The 17,824-nt window shown below is 35.6% G+C and overlaps 1 protein-coding gene across 5 annotated transcripts in view; it reads left to right on the top strand.

Moving 5' to 3' along the window:
* The window catches only part of rock2a (rho-associated, coiled-coil containing protein kinase 2a), a 210,561-nt gene that overhangs the window by 130,445 nt on the left and 62,292 nt on the right, over window positions 1-17,824 (top strand). For all 5 annotated transcript variants that reach the window (XM_048530490.2, XM_048530491.2, XM_048530492.2 and 2 more), the window contains exons 10-15: window positions 1,038-1,101; window positions 4,300-4,388; window positions 6,050-6,098; window positions 10,308-10,443; window positions 13,955-14,046; window positions 16,028-16,274. In XM_048530490.2, coding sequence (XP_048386447.1) covers window positions 1,038-1,101; window positions 4,300-4,388; window positions 6,050-6,098; window positions 10,308-10,443; window positions 13,955-14,046; window positions 16,028-16,274 — 677 coding nt within the window. The remainder of the gene's footprint in view (window positions 1-1,037; window positions 1,102-4,299; window positions 4,389-6,049; window positions 6,099-10,307; window positions 10,444-13,954; window positions 14,047-16,027; window positions 16,275-17,824) is intronic.

The following is a 17,824-nucleotide window of genomic DNA, read 5'->3' as shown; positions in this document are numbered from 1 at the left end:
TCAGGGTAACCATCATCAGTACTTCATCAGTGACCTTCACTCCAGCATCAGGTTAAATGTGGGGATGTTGGCTGGCTGGTAATTGCATTCCATTCTGATCAGAACTCTTTTTAGATAATGTAGCAGTCTGCAAGACCCAGATAAAATTGAGGCTTATGTTGATAAGCGATAGGTAAAATTTTTACTACACAATGCCAGGCAATGATCACGTTCAGCAAAAGACTGCTGAACATTCCCATAACATTCAATGTCATTAACGTTACTAAGTTCACCAACCTGAACCTCAGCCTCAACTTCAATATCCTAGGATTGCTATTAATCAGAAACTTAACCCAACCAACTACAGAAGATGAGCATTTGCTGGTATCTTCAAAAAACCTGAATGCTGTCATCAAGTCATAAATCAGGAGTGTGATGGAATAGTTTTCTCTTGCCCGAATAGATGCAGCTCCAATATCAAGCAAAGCTGCAGTCCTCCAGGGAATTGCAATTGATTGGCATCCCATTCATCCATGAATATATTCACTTCATCAGCATCTTTGCAACATGTATGCAGGTGTACCACCTACAAGATGCACTGCAGCAACTTGCAAAGGCCCCTTTTGACAGATCTCCCAAGTTTATCATCTGTTCCAGCTAGGGAAGCAGGCAGACAGGAAGCAGCTCCATTTTCAAGAACCCCTTCATGTCCTACGCAATCCTGACGTGGAAAACTATCAGTCCCTGGATCAGCAATCATGAAACTACTTTTTTAACTGTGCCTACACTATAATGTAGCAGTTTGTAAAACCAGCTCACCTGCACCTTCTTAACAACAGTCATGGATGGCCAATAAATGTTGGCCTTGGTAACAATACCAAAGTCTTTTGAATGAATAATTTTTGCAAAAGCTCCTTCTCTGTGTGATTCAGCTAATCATTTAATAAAGCCACTTAGCTACAGGACATCAAGAGAGCTTTTAATAAAAAAAAATGAGTGCATTGGAATGATACTAAAGTTATCAAATGTTGAATAGAAGGGTTGTGTTTTTCCCCCAGGTTGTTAAGTGACTCGTCTGCATCGTACAAAGAGAATGAGCCCAATTTACCCAGTAAAATTGAGGTGGGTGTAAATGCAATGTTAAAATGTAAAATAACGTTAAAATTTTTTTGTTGAAGTATTAATATAATTTAACTGGCACTCTATTTAAACCTAGTTTATTCCACACAACTTGCGTTGTATTTACTAATTAATACTTTTATTTAATGTTATTTTTCAGTTATGGTTGGGGCCTCTGCTGGGCGACAGTTAAGAATAACACTTCCAATGTATTCTAAATAAACATTGTCCAGATAGTTTGATTATATAACCAAATATGGAAATATGTGCTGAATTAAATACAAAGTTACATCAGCAAAAAACTATCTTCTCCAATATGCTAATTGGTACTGTTCTTCAGCTCTCATTGAATTGAAACTAAGTACCGTGGGACCAAAGTATGATTGATATAGGTTTAGGCTTGTGTCACTGCCTGTTGATTGAACTGAAATGATCTTAGGAGTGGATAGATCAAATCAATACCAGCAAGAACCTTCTGAGAATAAAAGAAATATATGACTGTTAACATTTTTGGTGGGGTTGAGGTCATGGTGGTGGTGTGTTAGTACGTTTTTTTCTGTTAGATTATCTTTTGCGTAAACATTAATGCTCCTCCTCCTAGGCAGGGCCTAACATTTTATACATATTAATCTATCCTGCAAGAAATTAGCTTCAATTTGATTTCACACACTATATGCTTCTATCTCCTCCAAACCATTTACTCAGTTGATATCATCAGTATTTGCTCTGGAAGGGAGAGGATGCTGGAGAAATCAGGATTGAAAGTGAAAAAGAAAAAAAAACTGAAAATTGGTTTTACTTTTCTCTTGACTTTATTTTGCCCCCTTTTTATTGAAACTGTTTACTTGTGGATTTATGGTTCCATAAGCATTCTGCAAACTTGAGTATTCTTTTTGAGTGTCAAATGTTGAACATGAATAGGTTATCAGACAACAGGAGAGATTAAGATGCAGTTCTTATGGATCTCTTCTCAGCCCAATGCTTTCAATTGAGACTTGTATTGATACTTCAATTAAGGGTTCCTGGATAGTGTTTGAGGTGAAACTGTGGAACATTTCCATTTCCAACCTGCAGCAGTGAGACCAATTTTCATGTCCCTCAAGCCCCAATAAAGATTGAAGCTTGAACTTGGTTTGTGAATCCTGGCTGTCCACGTGGTAATAGATGGCCTATTTAGAGAAGTCAGCTAAATTGATTCTGTAGACATCTTTCAAAGTATGTGTGGGTATGTTAAAATGTTTCTATTCATAGGAACTAAATAGTCAGGTGGTACATATTTTGTGAAGGCCACCATTAGGATTAAGGATGGTTTACTTATTCAAATTTTTTTTAAAAGTGACTACTAATGCAAACAATAACATTTTTAATGCATAAATTTAAAACAAGATATGTCCCTGTTTAAACCAGTATTGGTTACATTGAGTTGACTTTGCTGTGTTTAAATTTATGTTGTGCCAAATGGACATCTTAATTTTGTATAATTGATAATAAATAACTGATTCACACAAACATTGTCAGGGTGAAAAGTTGTGAACATTTGAATTACGTAAGCCAAGCCTACTGATATTAACTTGCTACAAATCATTGTCCTCCGTGATGTACTTATTAAACAACTAGAAAAGTTATTTTGTTCTAATAGAAGCAAAGTACTTGTGATGCTGGAGATCCGAAATAAAAACAAATTGTTGGAGAAACTCATCAGATCTGACAGCTTATGTATAGATAGAAACAGGGCTAATATTTTGAATCCAATATGTCCTTTAGGGAGGAAGTGTATTGTGATCCCAGTTGATGTTATTACTGGACAAGTTTGACCCAAGACTGAAACCTGACTATTTAATGATTATACTTTCATTTGTTTTCATTTTAACAAAGTGGTCTCTCACTAAAGTGTGTGTAATGCTGCTGCTTTTGTTTTAATAATAAAACTAAAATTTATTAACAAAAGCAATTAAGATAAAACAAAATAAACCAAAGTATGTACTTATAATACAAATTCAGAGATTTTTAAACACAGTGAAAGTGTAATTCCATTAAACCAGAGGTGTTCCCTGATATGCTAAAAGAAGTGTAACAGCTTTTGTTTAGTACCCAAAACACATCTCAGGTACACATAAACACATGACAAAAGCATTGCTCACATAAATGTCCCTGATTCTTAACAGCTTGGTAAGCTTAAATTACTTGTGACTTTAACTTGTAGAGTTGAATTGTAGATAGCTTCACTCTGAAGCTGTTATGTACCTCAACCTAAACATATTAAGCTTTAAGTAACCTTCTCTGGGTTTTATGCTGATGTACCTGGTCAGGGATTATCACCTATGTCCTTCTCTTCCCAGGAGCACTGGTCTACACAAGCATGTTCATTGAAGGACTTAACAGAATGTTCAAAACTAAGAATAAAACTAAAAAATTCCTCTGTCTCTCTAAGCTAAGGGTGTTTCCCACAAGTTTAAAAATCGTCTCTTGACTTTCTAACCTGGAACTTATTTATCACGTTCAGTTGTAAAACTTAACCACTTTGCACAAAAAAACCACCAATTCTAAATCACGGCTTCAAAAACTGTTCTAAAAGAAATCACCATTGTATAGAAATAGTCACCAGTTAATTATTCATTTCAGATGTATAGGAAAACTATGTATTACAAATTTAAACCCAAAGTCCCAAACTTAGAATAAATGATATGAAAAATTTAGATAAATCACAGTTTATATCACAGGAGCCATACTGGACTCAATGTTGGACTCTATTTTTCTCTGCACAGTTTCTGTCAGACTGGCTGAGTCTCTCCAGCACTTTGTACTTTTAATTGTTTCATTCTTCTTGATTTGTACATTTTGGTTGTGCAATATAGAAAGAAAACTACAGTATTACTTTATGCAGAGTAATATGATGCAAGTAAGCCATTTATAATTGGTGTTACACAGTTTTAAAAAGCCATCATTAAAAATTAGAATGCAGTACTAGTGTAAAAACTGGATTTTACAAATTCAACATAAAAGTGACAGTAATTTATAAATGAAACAATAATATTTAATCATTTGTATAATGTAAAATAACACTGAACCATGTAAACCAATTGTACCCATACATAGGATAGTTTAGGGGTATATTGTCTTTGTCTCTGGCAACATTTTTTGGAAAAATAATTGTGTGCAAACTTATTGCATGTTGCACATGTGTTCATTTTATTATTACAGTCTGCAAAACTACAGAAGAAGTTACATCAGCTTGAAGAACAATTGAACAATGAAATGCAAGCCAAAGATGAAATGGAACAAAAATATAGGTATGTCGCAATATGGCCCCATCATCTGTCATACTTGTGTTTGAATCTAGCTTATATTGAAGGATCGAAAGTCATCTGCTTTATGCCTGTTAAAACAAATGTTTTTAAGCATAATTGCCTATATTTGCCTGAAGGAGGTTAGCATAGAAGCTTGTACATTTCTTAGTGGTGCAGCAATTCGTTTTGTTCTGCGGCTGTTGCTGAAGTCTTTTTTGGATTATTCAGTCAACAAGTTTAGTCTGAATGTAGGCCATGCTGTTTGTGATTTGAGCATGTTTGCCATTGCTTGCTATCTGAGTAGTAATTTTATTGATGCTCATCCTGATATTTATCATCTTTATGAGCACTATTCGCACAAAAAGTTCGGGAACTAATTGCACTTTCATTTTGGAAGGCATTATTTTTGCAAGAATTAATTATATGTTGAAGAAATCATGTCCTTTCAAGAAACTTGTTCATATTGTAACACAAAAGCCACATACTGCAGTTGCTGGAAATTTGAAATGGTGATATAACATTTTGGCAATACTCAGCAGACCAGGCTGCATCTCTAGAAAGATGCAGAGTTAAATGTTTCATGTTGATGATCTTTAATCAGTTCTGATGAAAGATCATCAACCCAAAATTAACTGTTTCTCTCCACAGGTACTGCCTGACCCGCTGAGTATTTCTAGCATTATTTGGTTTTGCTTGTGTTATAACCGATGTTGTACTAGATTTTTAAAATTAAGTGTGCCAAGTAATTTTCTTGTAGTTCATTAAATTGGCATTGTCATGACTGTGAATAAGAGTTACAGTTTTCATTTGGAAAACCTGAAGGCAAAACGAAATGCCATTTCAATAATTCGCAGCCAGTCAGTTACAGGCTTATACAGCTATTGCTTATAGAGATAAATGGAGCAGCCACTTTGTACACTTGCACAAATGTGATTACTATTCAATTGATCTGGTGATGAAAAGAGTACTGCTGACCCAAATATGGGTGAACTCATTGCTTTTCTTCAAATTCACACCATTATTGAACGAGCATATGTGGTTTAATGTTGAACCTAAATAAATATACCTAAATATACTGCCTTTGATAATACAGTATTATACTCAAAATAAACCAGATAGGTTTTCATGTTTAGATCTGAGATTATTCTTAATGGGTCAAACTGCATCTGAAATGGAGTGTAGTACTGTAATGGATTAAGTATAAAATGGTGTGTGCGCATTTTAAATGAAATCAGATGATGGTATAAAATTGATAAAATACTGAATTTTTTTGATTATAACTAAACATCTGTTTTTGTTTGACAGTGAGTCCTTTTTTAAGAGTATTTACAAGCAACAGAATATTTCTGTCAAAAACAAGCCATGTTTTGTCTTTTAATTTTTTTCTCATCCTGTTTTGTTGATTTTTATCCTATTGGTACCTTCTGCCTGCGTAACCTTATAGAAAAAATGTTTTTTGTTTTGATAATTAGCCCAAAAATGTATTTATTATGAGACCTTGTTGATGGATTTTTTTGTTTAAAACTTGATATATGGTAATTAAGTAGTCGACCTGGCAACTGGCTGAAGTATTTCTATTTAAGTTGCAACTGGTGGAGTAATAGGATTAGGGAGACAGTGTGCTCTTTCACCCTCAGTCACAACACTGTACTTCTGGTTTGTAGAACATCAAGCAGCCGTCTGGAAAAAGTATCCAAAGATTTGGAAGATGAGGTATAGTACTGGTTTTTTTTTGTATTCTAATCCAAGTGATTTTAATTTTTTCTCTAATTTAGATGTGTTATATTCAGATATATAAACAGTATTAGTGCATTTTTAAGTTAAACATTCTGTCATCTTGATTCTTGGTTTGGCAGAAGGGCAGAGTAAAATACAAAGGTAGTGATCAATTTATGAAGAAAACATAATGTAAAAATTACAGTAAAAGAGAGGAAAGTTGTGAACAAGATAGAAATAGGGAAGATATGCCCTAGGTTAGCATTTCTGAAAATTTGGTATCTTAAGTTTGATTTGACAGAGGCATTGCTTCAAGGCTGTCATTCCTGATTGGATGAAATAGTAGTCTGGAGGATTGAAAAAATAGACTGAGAAGCTACAGTCCTTGCATCAGTAGTGTAATAGTTAATAAAAATGATTATCAAATCCAAATCAACTACTCTTTGGAAAAATATGAATTTATCATGGAAATTCGGCACAAATTTGTTCAAAACTGGCTAATCTGATTGGATTCTTAGTTGAGCTAACAGGAAGGTTGGTGAAGATACTGTAATAGCTGTTGTATGTATGTATGTATGTAGATTTGGAAGGCATCAAATAAAGTGTCACACAGAAGCCTACTAAGGTGGTAACCCATGGAATTAAGGGGAAAGCGGTGGTAAAGATATAAAATTGGTTTAATTATGATGAAAGAACATATGGTGGTTAGTGAATGCTTTCAGAAAGGGAGATAGTTTACAATGGCGTTTCTCTGAACTCTGACCGGATCCATTGTTGTTTCCAATTTTTATATGCATCCTAGACCAGGATTGGTGGCAGCATTATATTGTTCGAGATAATGCAAAACTTGATAAAGCTGTAAGTGGAGATGGGAGTAGTTTTTAAGCTTTGGCTTGACTTAGCATATAGCATGTGAACAGAAGTACAGTAGTGGGTATTACATAGAATTATTAAGTGATGCCCTTTTGGAAGCAATAATGTATAGAAATTCATTACACTATAAGTAGCTCAACTGAAAATTGTCTAAGCAGAAAAGATTTGTTGCCCATATAGAAAGTCAATAGAGTTGAAGTGGTAAGATAATAAGGTGGTTTTTAAAAAAAAAATCAGTTGCTTAATTCAGAAGTAAAGGAATGGCAAACAAAAGCAAACAGATCATTCGAGATCTTGTATAAATTGCTTATTAGGCCTTAGCTGAGGTGGATAATTCCAAGCCATATACATAAGGAAAGATGTCAAGGACTTGGAAAGGATACGAAATTAAACTTAGAGACAAATAATAGAAATTGCTGGAAAAATTCAGCAGGTCTGGCAGCATCCATAGAGAGAATTAGAGTTAACATCTTGGGTTGAGTGACCTTTCGTGAGAAGGTTAAATATAAATTGGTTTATTACAGAGGCATGGTTACAAGATAAGAAGGTTGGGGAATAAATTTTCCAGGCTCCACAGTATGTCAAAGCTAGGGCTGAATGGGAAAGGACAAGTAATAATCTTGACAGTAAAAAAAATTGACGCAAGAACAACAGTGACAAGACTTTCTATATCAGGAAGTAGAAGCAAAATGGTAGCAATTAGAAATACAAAACACAACGCTGTGGTATCAGTAGTTTATGGGCCTCCGAACATAGTATTTGGACAAACTGTTCATAAACAATTGAATAAATAAAACAAAGAACTGTAGATGCCAGAGATCTAAAGTGAAAAGAAATTACAGGCAAAACTTAACAAGTCTGGCAGCATCTGTCAAAAGAAAGCAGAGTTAACGTTTTGAGTCCAATAACTCCTCTTCAAGACTGAACTCAAAGTGTTAACTTGGCTTTCTTTCCAGGATGCTGCCACACCTGCTGAGTTTCACTAACAATTTCTGTTTTTGCCTCAGAAATAATTGGAGCTTGCTTAAACGAAAATGACAATTTTATAAAGTCAATGACTTCAATTTTCATAGAGGTTGGAGAAATCTAGTTGGCAAAGATTTTCTTAAAAATGAATTTTTGCAACGGTTTCTTGGAACAGTATGGTGTGGAACAAACTAGGGTGAAGATACCTTGGATCTGATGTTGTGAAATAAAGCAGAGTTTTTCTGTAATTCCATTGTACAATTGGAATTATGGGAAAAAGCAGTCATAATGCAGTTAAAGTTCAGATTAAGTTTGAAAATGAAGTAGCATAAAAAAATGCAAACAAAGCCAACTACTTTGGTATGAGGTGAGTGCTGGCTAGTGTTAATTACTTAAATGCAGAAAAAGATGTGATGGTAAATAAATGGTGGAAGACAATTAAATAATTCAGGATGTTCAACAAAAATACATTTTCTTAAAACTAAATCACAGCAAGAAAGCACTATGCTTGGGGACTACTAGGGAAATTAAGGATGATATTTGGTTAAAGTAAGAAGCTTATAGTCCATCAAGCGTGAGGGTTGCATGTGTTTTAGAAACCAGCAAAGGGCGACTTAAAAATTTGACAATAAAGCGGGACGAGCTCAGTTTTAAATCATCTAGGAATATGATAACATATGTAAAAGATTTTACAAGTACATAAAAAGGTGGAGAATGGCTAAGGTTGGTCCTTTAGAGGCAGAGGCAGGATAAATTATCATGGGGAATAAGGGAATGGCGGAGACAGTGAACACACATATTCTGTTCATAGTAAAGACAAAACTACATGCTGTAAATAGAGGATAACCCGGGGGAAAAGATTGAAGAAGTGAAAGTAATTAATATCAGAGAGTACTATTTGAGAAAGTTAAAGGGCTAAAAGCTAAAATGATGGTGTACATCCTTGTCAGCAATGGTGGTAAATATACGGGTTATGATTTTCTAAGATTCAAAAAATTCCCAACAAATCGAAGAACAAAAAACCGAAAGAACTGCAGATGCTGGAAATCAGAAATAAAAACAAATTGCTGGAAAAGATCAGCAGGTCTGGCAGCATCTGTGGAGAGAAATTAAAGTTCAGTTTTCAGGCCCAGTGGCCCCTCTTCAGAAGAAGCTTCTGAATAAGGGCCACTGGACCTGAGACATTAACTTTGATTTTTCTCTACAGATGCTGCCAAACCTGCTGAGCTTTTCCAAGAATTACTAGCTTTGTTTTTGATTTACAGCGCCTGCAGTTCTTTAGGTTTTTATTTTGCTTCTTTAAAGGTATGAAACTTTTATAAATGCCGTTATTGGAGTTGAATGGGTCAAAATAGATTAATCCTGAGGTTTTCGAACGAGATTAAGGGATAGAGATCAATGCGTGAGGAGAGGGATCCAATAAAACTTTCTACAGAAAACCAGATCCGAGGTGGCCACAATTAATAGAAAAAAAAAAGGACCAGTTATATTACTGTGGCACTCATTCTGGCATTGGCGAGAAAATGAAAATCATCTATCATTCACATGCTAATATTCAGGATAGATAAATAGTGAAGAAAAATAAAAATGTGATAAAGTGACAATGCTCTAGAAAGAAAACCTGCAAGGCTTTCTGAATTTTTTTTAGATTCTAAGGATATTTTGTTTTTAATCACGTTAGGATTTATTTTTCTGTAGTAACTCAACTGGTTAGATTACTTTGTAGTTCTCCACCGGAAGTCTGAAGCAAAACTGTAACATGCATACAAACCAAACTTGTAAGAGAAATAATTTTAAAGATATGATTTCATCATGCTGGGTGATTCTATCACAGCACATATTTGTATTCTCTCAATTTTTTGTTTGTTTTGCTGCGTAACTGAGCATGGGGCTTTGACTTCAGGGGATTGCATAATAGGAGAATGTAGTGGAAATTTGAGTTAATTTTGACCAATAATATGATTCCAGTCACTGAGAGTGCAAAACAGTGTGCATTTGGTCTGTAATTCCTACAGTAAGTTTCCTTCTGATAATCTTTATTTAGTGCTTTTCTGTTATTCATAGAGGTCGGTGCCGTTTTACGTTTACATTATTTAAATAACAAGTTGCAGTTTGAAATGGGACAAATTGTGATAAATTGTATCAGATTTATTAATTTTCTCACATTGCATAATTAGGTGTTTTTTTGCACACTTTTTAGTTTATTGGTTTTAGATTTTCTAATAACCATAAGTAAAAATATAACTAATAAATCCAAATGAATTATTTGAAAATTGTGCTCATTTAGAACTCGAATTTTAGTGAAAGTATATGTACTGAGAAGATTTACAAAAGGTTCTGTTTACTGATTAAGCCTCTGACATTTAGATAACTTGCAGAAAAGATGCAGAATCAGCGTTAAGGCAGTTGGAACGAGAAAAAGCACTTCTTCAGCATAAGAATGCAGAATATCACCGTAAAGCTGAAATGGAAGCCGATAAAAAGCGTGGCCTAGAAAATGAAGGTAAGCCTTGAATGTACAAGAGCATTACATTTTCAATTGTAGCAAGAATTACACCAGGAAACTATAAACAGAGTGAAAGCTGTCTGATGTATAGCCCAATAAATGTAACAGCAGTAAAATATTACACATGCTGGAAATAAAAGGAAAAACTACAAATATCCAGCAGTCCGGTTGCATCTACGGACAGAGAAAGAGTTAACGTTTAATTTAGTAACCTTTCATCAGAGCTTTGACAGGTTTTAAGTGACTGCACAGGTAGGGAGATGTTCAAATGGGAATGTTTTATGCTGGTTGGAAGACAGGAGCGATAAAATGGCAAAGGTAGTTATGGCACAATACAAAACAAGGTGACAGAAACTAAAACAAACAAAATTGAACTGAAAATTACAAAAATCATAACCTCTACCACTCACTGAAATTAGAAGCAGTAGCCGTGATCTGAAATTATCAAATTCACTGTTGAACTTGGTTAACTTGCCCACTTGCAAGCTAGGTGCTGTTCCTTCTGCAAGGCAGATAACAATTTCTTTGTTTTATACCTTTTACTGAGATTACTGTTCATGATGTGGTCTCCTTAGTTTGTGATGGAAAATGCAGATTGGGTGATTTAGTTTAGTCCCAAGTATAATGATGAATTTCCCATTTCCTGTCATTTTAATTCTCTGTCCCATTCCCTCTTTGATCCCTCTGTTCTTAACCTACTATATTGTTTTAATGAAGCTCAGTTGAAGCCCAAGAAACAGCGCCTTATGTTCTGTTATATGCTTAGACAAGTTACAAATTCACATCAGAGGTAGGACAATGGAAGTGTCAGCCTGAAACAATAAAAATAGCGGGTAGTTAATTGGATTGACCTTAACATGGCAGAAAGGTTTAAAGAAATAATTTGCTGTACTTTATGATCTTTGAGTAGGGGATGGCTTTAACACACAAGATTTTTTGTGATCGAGCCTCTTTAGTATAATCCCTATATTCTCCCTTCTTAAATGGAATGCATAACAAATTGGAAAAAGGGAGAAATAACCTAAAATGCACAAACTTAGAAAGTGTTTATTAGCTAAATTGTTTTTACCAATTCTCTACTACCATCGTTTTCCACCAACCTCGCTTGGGATTGTGACTTAGAAGATACTTAAATAGATTGTAGAAAGCCATTTGTTTTTTGACTTTCCATGCCATCTCAAGCTATGATAGGTGAGAACAGCTCTGCATTAGCACTTGATAATGTAGCACCAAAAAGCCTTCGTGAAATCACGCGCGTCTTTTGACAAACAGTTCAATTTTTAAGATCTCAGGTGATGAAGCAACTTAGGCCAAATTATGGTAGGACCTGGAGGACAGCTCGGCTTGAGCCGATAAGAGTATGTCATACTCAGGTTTCAAAAGCACTAGATAGTAATTATCTCTAACAACCCCCTTCCCCTAACCTTCAACATTAGCATGATGGCTGAGTCCCACCCACCCTGAATATCATTCGCCTAAAGCCAAACTGTTGAGTGATCATATCCAGTCATCCAGACTGATCAGTCACCAACACAAAGGCAGCAAGAGCTTCAGACAGGCAGAGTTGTCTGCCAAATGACTCACCACCTGATGCTTTAATGGCCCCCTACCATCGCCGAAGCTCAACTCGAGGTTGTGATGGAATGCTCATCATTGTCTTGGAGGTGCCAGACAGTAGTTAACTCAATATTGATACGATTCAGACTAGAACAGTCTATTTGATCTTCATTATGCTACTATAATGTCACTGAATCATACAGCACAGAAACAGATTTGTTCATGCTAACCATGTTTCCCAAACTAAACTAGCCCCATTTGATTGCTTCTGGCCCAGTTCCTTTTAAACCTTTTCGATTCATGTACCTGTCCAAATGACTTTTAAATGTTGCAATTGTACTTGCGCCTACCACTTTGCCTAGCTCATTCCATATATGCATCACCCTCTGTGTGAAAAAGTTGGCCGTCAGGTCCCTTTTAAATCTTTCTGCTCAATTGCTGTGTAGACTTCACTGGTACGTCATGACTTTCTCAGCAACTACAGGTGACCCAATAGTAATTCACAGTGCTACTTTGGCAACAGCTCTCAGCACACTGATCTCCTCCACCAAAACAACTAAATAATTACTAATCAGTCATTTCCAAGTTCTTTTGTAAATCTTGCACTGCCCTAGCTTGCATAATGTTTCCATTTCCTGCCATCATTGTGTAGAAATTCTGGAGTTACCACCTTACTGTTGTGAGAGCAACAAGATTCTAAAAGTGAACTTAACCACTTTCTTAGAAGAAAATGCACCTCATCCATTTGATTTTGTACTTTAAGGAAAAGAGAATTTGTGTCACTAAAGCACCGTTGATGTTGTCAAAACAACCCAAAGTATCTCCCAACTAATAAATTACTTAGTGTAGCTGCAGCTGTACAGTAGGTAAACACAGCAGCCGGTCTGCAGTGTTAATCACTTCAGCCCACCTGATCAGGAAGCATCTGAATAGGTGTAGTGATGGAAACCTGTATGCCAAAGCATATTGTTAAGCTCTTCCAGCACAGCTATGATTATGCTTGGCAAGGTACTACTGTGCTTAAAAATAGCAGTTAGTAGATGCCCTGTCCAGGATTATGCTTGGCAAGGTACTACTGTGCTTAAAAATAGCAGTTAATAGATCCCCTGACAGTGGGGTTTCAGTTTTTGTTTATGTAAACTGATGTTTTAGATGACACAAAATGAGGGTTGGGTGGATGAAAGAAGGAATTAGCCAAGGGAAATAGGCAAAACTATGGGTCTGAAGTTCATTGTTCAAGTGTGAGGATATTCACTTTGAATCTGTAAAGACAGGTTGAAATATTTGCTTAATGACAACAGGCTAGGCGATGTGGGGGTATAACAGGAGTTAATGTATCTGTATATATAAATAAATGCTATTGCAGAGGTTTGAACAATAATCAGTGCATTAATGGAATATATTTTAAAATATTAGAACTTGGAAATGAGAATGAGGCACTCAAATTTATTTCAGAACCTTCTTCCCATCCCCCTCTCTGATGAAGGGTCTAGGCCCAAAACATCAGGTTTTGTGCTCCTGAGATGTTGCTTGGCCTGCTGTGTTCATCCAGCTTCACGCTTTGTTATCTTGTTAATCTCACTGTGTCTGTCTGCCAACTTTGATGAATGAAGGAGTTACTTTCACTATCTTGCAATCTAATGGGACCACCTTTGAATCAGGGAGTTTTTAAAAAATTAAGGCCTCTTGCTCACTAGCCACTTCTTGTAAAACCCTAGGCTGAAGTCATTCAGGACTTGGGCACTTGACTTGGGCAGCCTGTGGCTGCAACAAATGGATATATGTGGTTGCCAATGCCTTCCTAGCAGTTGCAACCTGAAGACAGAGAGGGAGAGATCTTCTAAAGTTGCATGTTAGTGTTGTATAGAAGAGCAAGATTTACTTTTCAGATGATTAGCCAGTTGGAATATGTCATTTCATTGGGTACTCATAAGAAAATTCTGCTTCACAGTTAATAGTCTGAAGGATCAACTTGAAGATTTGAAGAAAAAGAATCAGAACTCTCAAATCTCAAATGAGAAAATGGCTCAGTTACAGAGACAGGTTAGTTAAACTATCTTTGCAAGTAATTTTGTGCAATTGGTTCAAGGCAACGGAACTGAATTACTTGTGCATTGACTATATATGTGGTAATATCTTACTGAAACTGGTATTATTTGACCTTTTTAGGACTCCTGTGGCTTGACCTTCAGAAACATAAGCTAAACATTTTCCATTTTTATCCCCAGTAGAGCATTGATGAATTATAACAAAATCTTACTGATGTGTTTGAGGGGGGAAAAAAAAACAATTTTGTTTCATGTCAATAAATAAAATTAAGATTTACTTTCTCAGATTACATTTTTTAAACTTTTCTGAGTTAAAATGTACCTGCTCAGTTCATTATAATTCATGTCAATATAATTGGTCAAAACATTGCTGTCCCTTCACAAATGGTGACAGACATTTATACAAGTAACCCCAAGGAAGAAGTGCATGTACAAAGACAATACTTTGTCACAGTCATCTTATGACAGAACTGAAGATTAGCTGATCTTTGTTGGCTGCTTATAATTGCCCCACCAGTGTAGAGTTCACTTCAGCCCACCTGATATCAGGAAGCATCTGAATAGGTGTAGTGATGGAGACCTGTATGCCAAAGCATATTGTTAAGCTCTTCCAGCACAGTTATGATGCTGGTATCTTAAGTTACAATGTGAAAAATGCTCACCAATGCTCTCTTGGGTTTGATGAGAAACATTTGTGTCATTACAACCTGAGTCTAAAATTGAGATAAATTTCAGAGGTGAAAAGAGAGCTACTGCCCTCAAAATCAAGGTATTTAACCAAAGATGGCAGGAAGGAAAACCAATCTGTTGAGTCAGGGAGGAAACAGTGTCATATCTGGAGTGATATCTGGCACAAAGAAAGATATTTACGGTGTAATTTTTTGCAATGCAGTCATCTCTGTTAACGTATTCCTCCATGAATTCCTCAACTTGCAGTTGTTTTCAATGTTTTCCCTCAATGATCTTCCTTCTGTTTTCAGGTCTGAAAACAGTTTCGGCTTATAATAGTGTAGTGCTCATCTCTGTTGGCATTCCTAAGATAATGGAGCTGTGCATGCAATAAAACCCTTTGCATATCTGTAGCGTTTATTTTTATTATTGCCCACAGTCCTTCAGAATAGTTTTCCACTTGGCGGGCTGTCAGCTAATTAAAGTTTCAACCCAATCATTAGATTTTCTTGTAAACATATGGCAGCTTTTACATTTGCATAAGCAGCAAAATAAATATGCCAGCATTTAGATTTTGTCGTCTTAAAGTTGATGGTAGCTGTGTGAGCTGGGCAAGTGAATTTCAATATTAATATCAAGTTTGTTCAATTAGGTCAGTTTGCTTTAAGTGCTGCCTCTTGATCATTTCATTGTTCTTGTTCCACTTGAAATATGTCATATAATTTATCGTTGCAAATTTTCTCCTGTTGTCTATTATGAGATTGATTTTTTGCTGACGGGCAATTCCACCTACTGTTATCCCTTGGTAATTTGTCCAGAACACATTTTATGCATTCACACCTCAGCACTGGATTCTGGCAAATTATTTAAACATATCAGCACTTGTGTCAGAGAACTTGTACTGCAACTTTTATTTTAGATATTCAGAAAGTTTGGTGTGCAGCACTGCAGATCAATGTTCAAAAACTGCTTCCATCGAATTTCACTTGGTGAATATCCCAATCAATCACAGTCTTGAAGATGAAAAATTCATTGTAGAACGCTCTTATGGGTCTTCCTTCATAAAATATTGCTCTGCAATCAGGCCTTTTGTCCTAGTGCTATGTTTCACTTTCAATCTTTCCCTTTATAAATGTATGCTTGCTATGTATGATAAACGTATCTATATAATCAGATGATAAGCTACGACACATGTTTGTGTGCGAAATGCTGTGTATGCATTTACCCATCACCTGCAGGTAAGGTATGGAAGATGTATTCAGACAATATTTGATCATTACTTTTTGTTTTATTTTCATGAAAACTAGTTGGATGAAGCTAATGCCTTACTGCGGACAGAATCTGAGACAGCAGCGAGGCTACGAAAGAACCAGACAGAACTTTCAAAGCAATTAGGGCAGTTGGAAACTAACAACAGAGAGCTACAAGACAAAAATGCTACATTGGATAATACCAAGCTGAAACTTGAAAAGGACTACATAAGTTTACAGTCAGCACTAGAAGCTGAACGAAGAGACCGTACTCACGGTTCTGAGATGATCAGTGATTTACAAGGTATGATGAATGTTCTAAATGCCTGCATCAGTTATTAAGACAGATGTAACTATTAGATTTCTTTACTTCTTAATGTGGCTGAAACGTGAAACTGCTTTTAAAGCTCTGAACTGTGTATGTGGTAGCAGATGTCACGATGTCTGTGATTAGAATTGATTGTTCTGTAACTATTGTACCTTGGCTATTAATAAGACTCATGCTAATAATATTTCTATTACTTTATGATATCTATTACATAATATTTTACCCCACCCCAGACTCTCCTGTCTCAAAACTGATTTTTGGGCATGCTGGGGGAGGTGAAGAAGAAAAATAAACTGTTTCTTAAATCCTAGCAGACCTCCAAGAACTTGCCCAACTATCAATTCTTCCTCTGAAGGCAACATAATAGATGAAATTATTATAAAACTACTGCCATTCAACTAAATTTTATTGTATCATTCTTCAGAAGGGAGATATAATTATTCATTAAATGTAAAACTGTATAGAAATTCAGAGTTCACTTTACATCTTCAATCTGTGGTAGAGTATTTTGGGTGGTAGATAGCACCATCTACCTTGAAGTTGGATCATTATTCTTGCAGGGATCTTTTTCACAAGATATCTAACCATCCTGTAACCATAATCCATTGTTTTATTTTTAAAGTTATGGAAGGATCACTGGACCCACAACGTTAACTCAGATTTATTTCATCACAGATGTTGCCAGACCTGCTGAACTTTTCCATCAACTTCTGTTTTTGTTTCTGATTTACAGCATCCACAGTTCTTTCAGTTTTTATTTTGCTTTATTTTTAATTTCAAGTTAATATTTGCACTGATTTTGACAAACCCATCAGCTCTTTCATCATTCATTAATTCCCTTATGAAGAATTAGTGTATCATTTGGTTATATTTAGATGAACAAATACCATTTGATATCTTTAATCCAAGACTTCATCCCATATGAGATTAACAAAAGGGTAGGTTTCCCTAAATATCATTTGTTTACTAAGAAAAATATGTTCAAGTGTATTTGTCTCTGTCACTCTGCAATGGATTATGCCATTTCTTGTTTAGCGGGCTAGGAATGTGTTTTGGCCACTGATTTGGAAGTATTAGTGGAAGGATACAGTTTGATTAAAAACCAAAAGAACAGAGAATGCCGTAAATCAGGACAAAAACAGAAGTTACTGGAAAAGCTCAGCAGTTCCGGCAGCATCTCTGAAGAAGAATCAGAGTTAGCGTTTTAGATTTGGTGACCCTTCCTCAAAAACATTGAGTAATCTTGTCATTTTGTTTGGCTTTATCAGAAAGCTTTTTGGCATGACCATACTCCACACTGAGATAAAGTAGATCATGAATCCAATGCATATCAATTGTAAAAAATGGCTCTATTGTTTTGAGCAAGTGTGGCAAAATGGCTGGTTCATTGCAAATTTTTTTGTGACTAAAACAAAACCTGTGTAAATAGAATAATGTCAGTGTCAAAAACTATTTGAAGGTCATTTAGACACGTGGAATAGAAAAATGTTGTAAGGTGGGTCTTTGAGGGGATAAAAAGACTAGGA

Source organism: Stegostoma tigrinum, chromosome 4 (assembly GCF_030684315.1).
Source record: "Stegostoma tigrinum isolate sSteTig4 chromosome 4, sSteTig4.hap1, whole genome shotgun sequence".
In the NCBI taxonomy this organism is placed as follows: Eukaryota; Metazoa; Chordata; class Chondrichthyes; order Orectolobiformes; family Stegostomatidae; genus Stegostoma; species Stegostoma tigrinum.
This window is presented reverse-complemented; position numbering and strand designations above follow the sequence as displayed.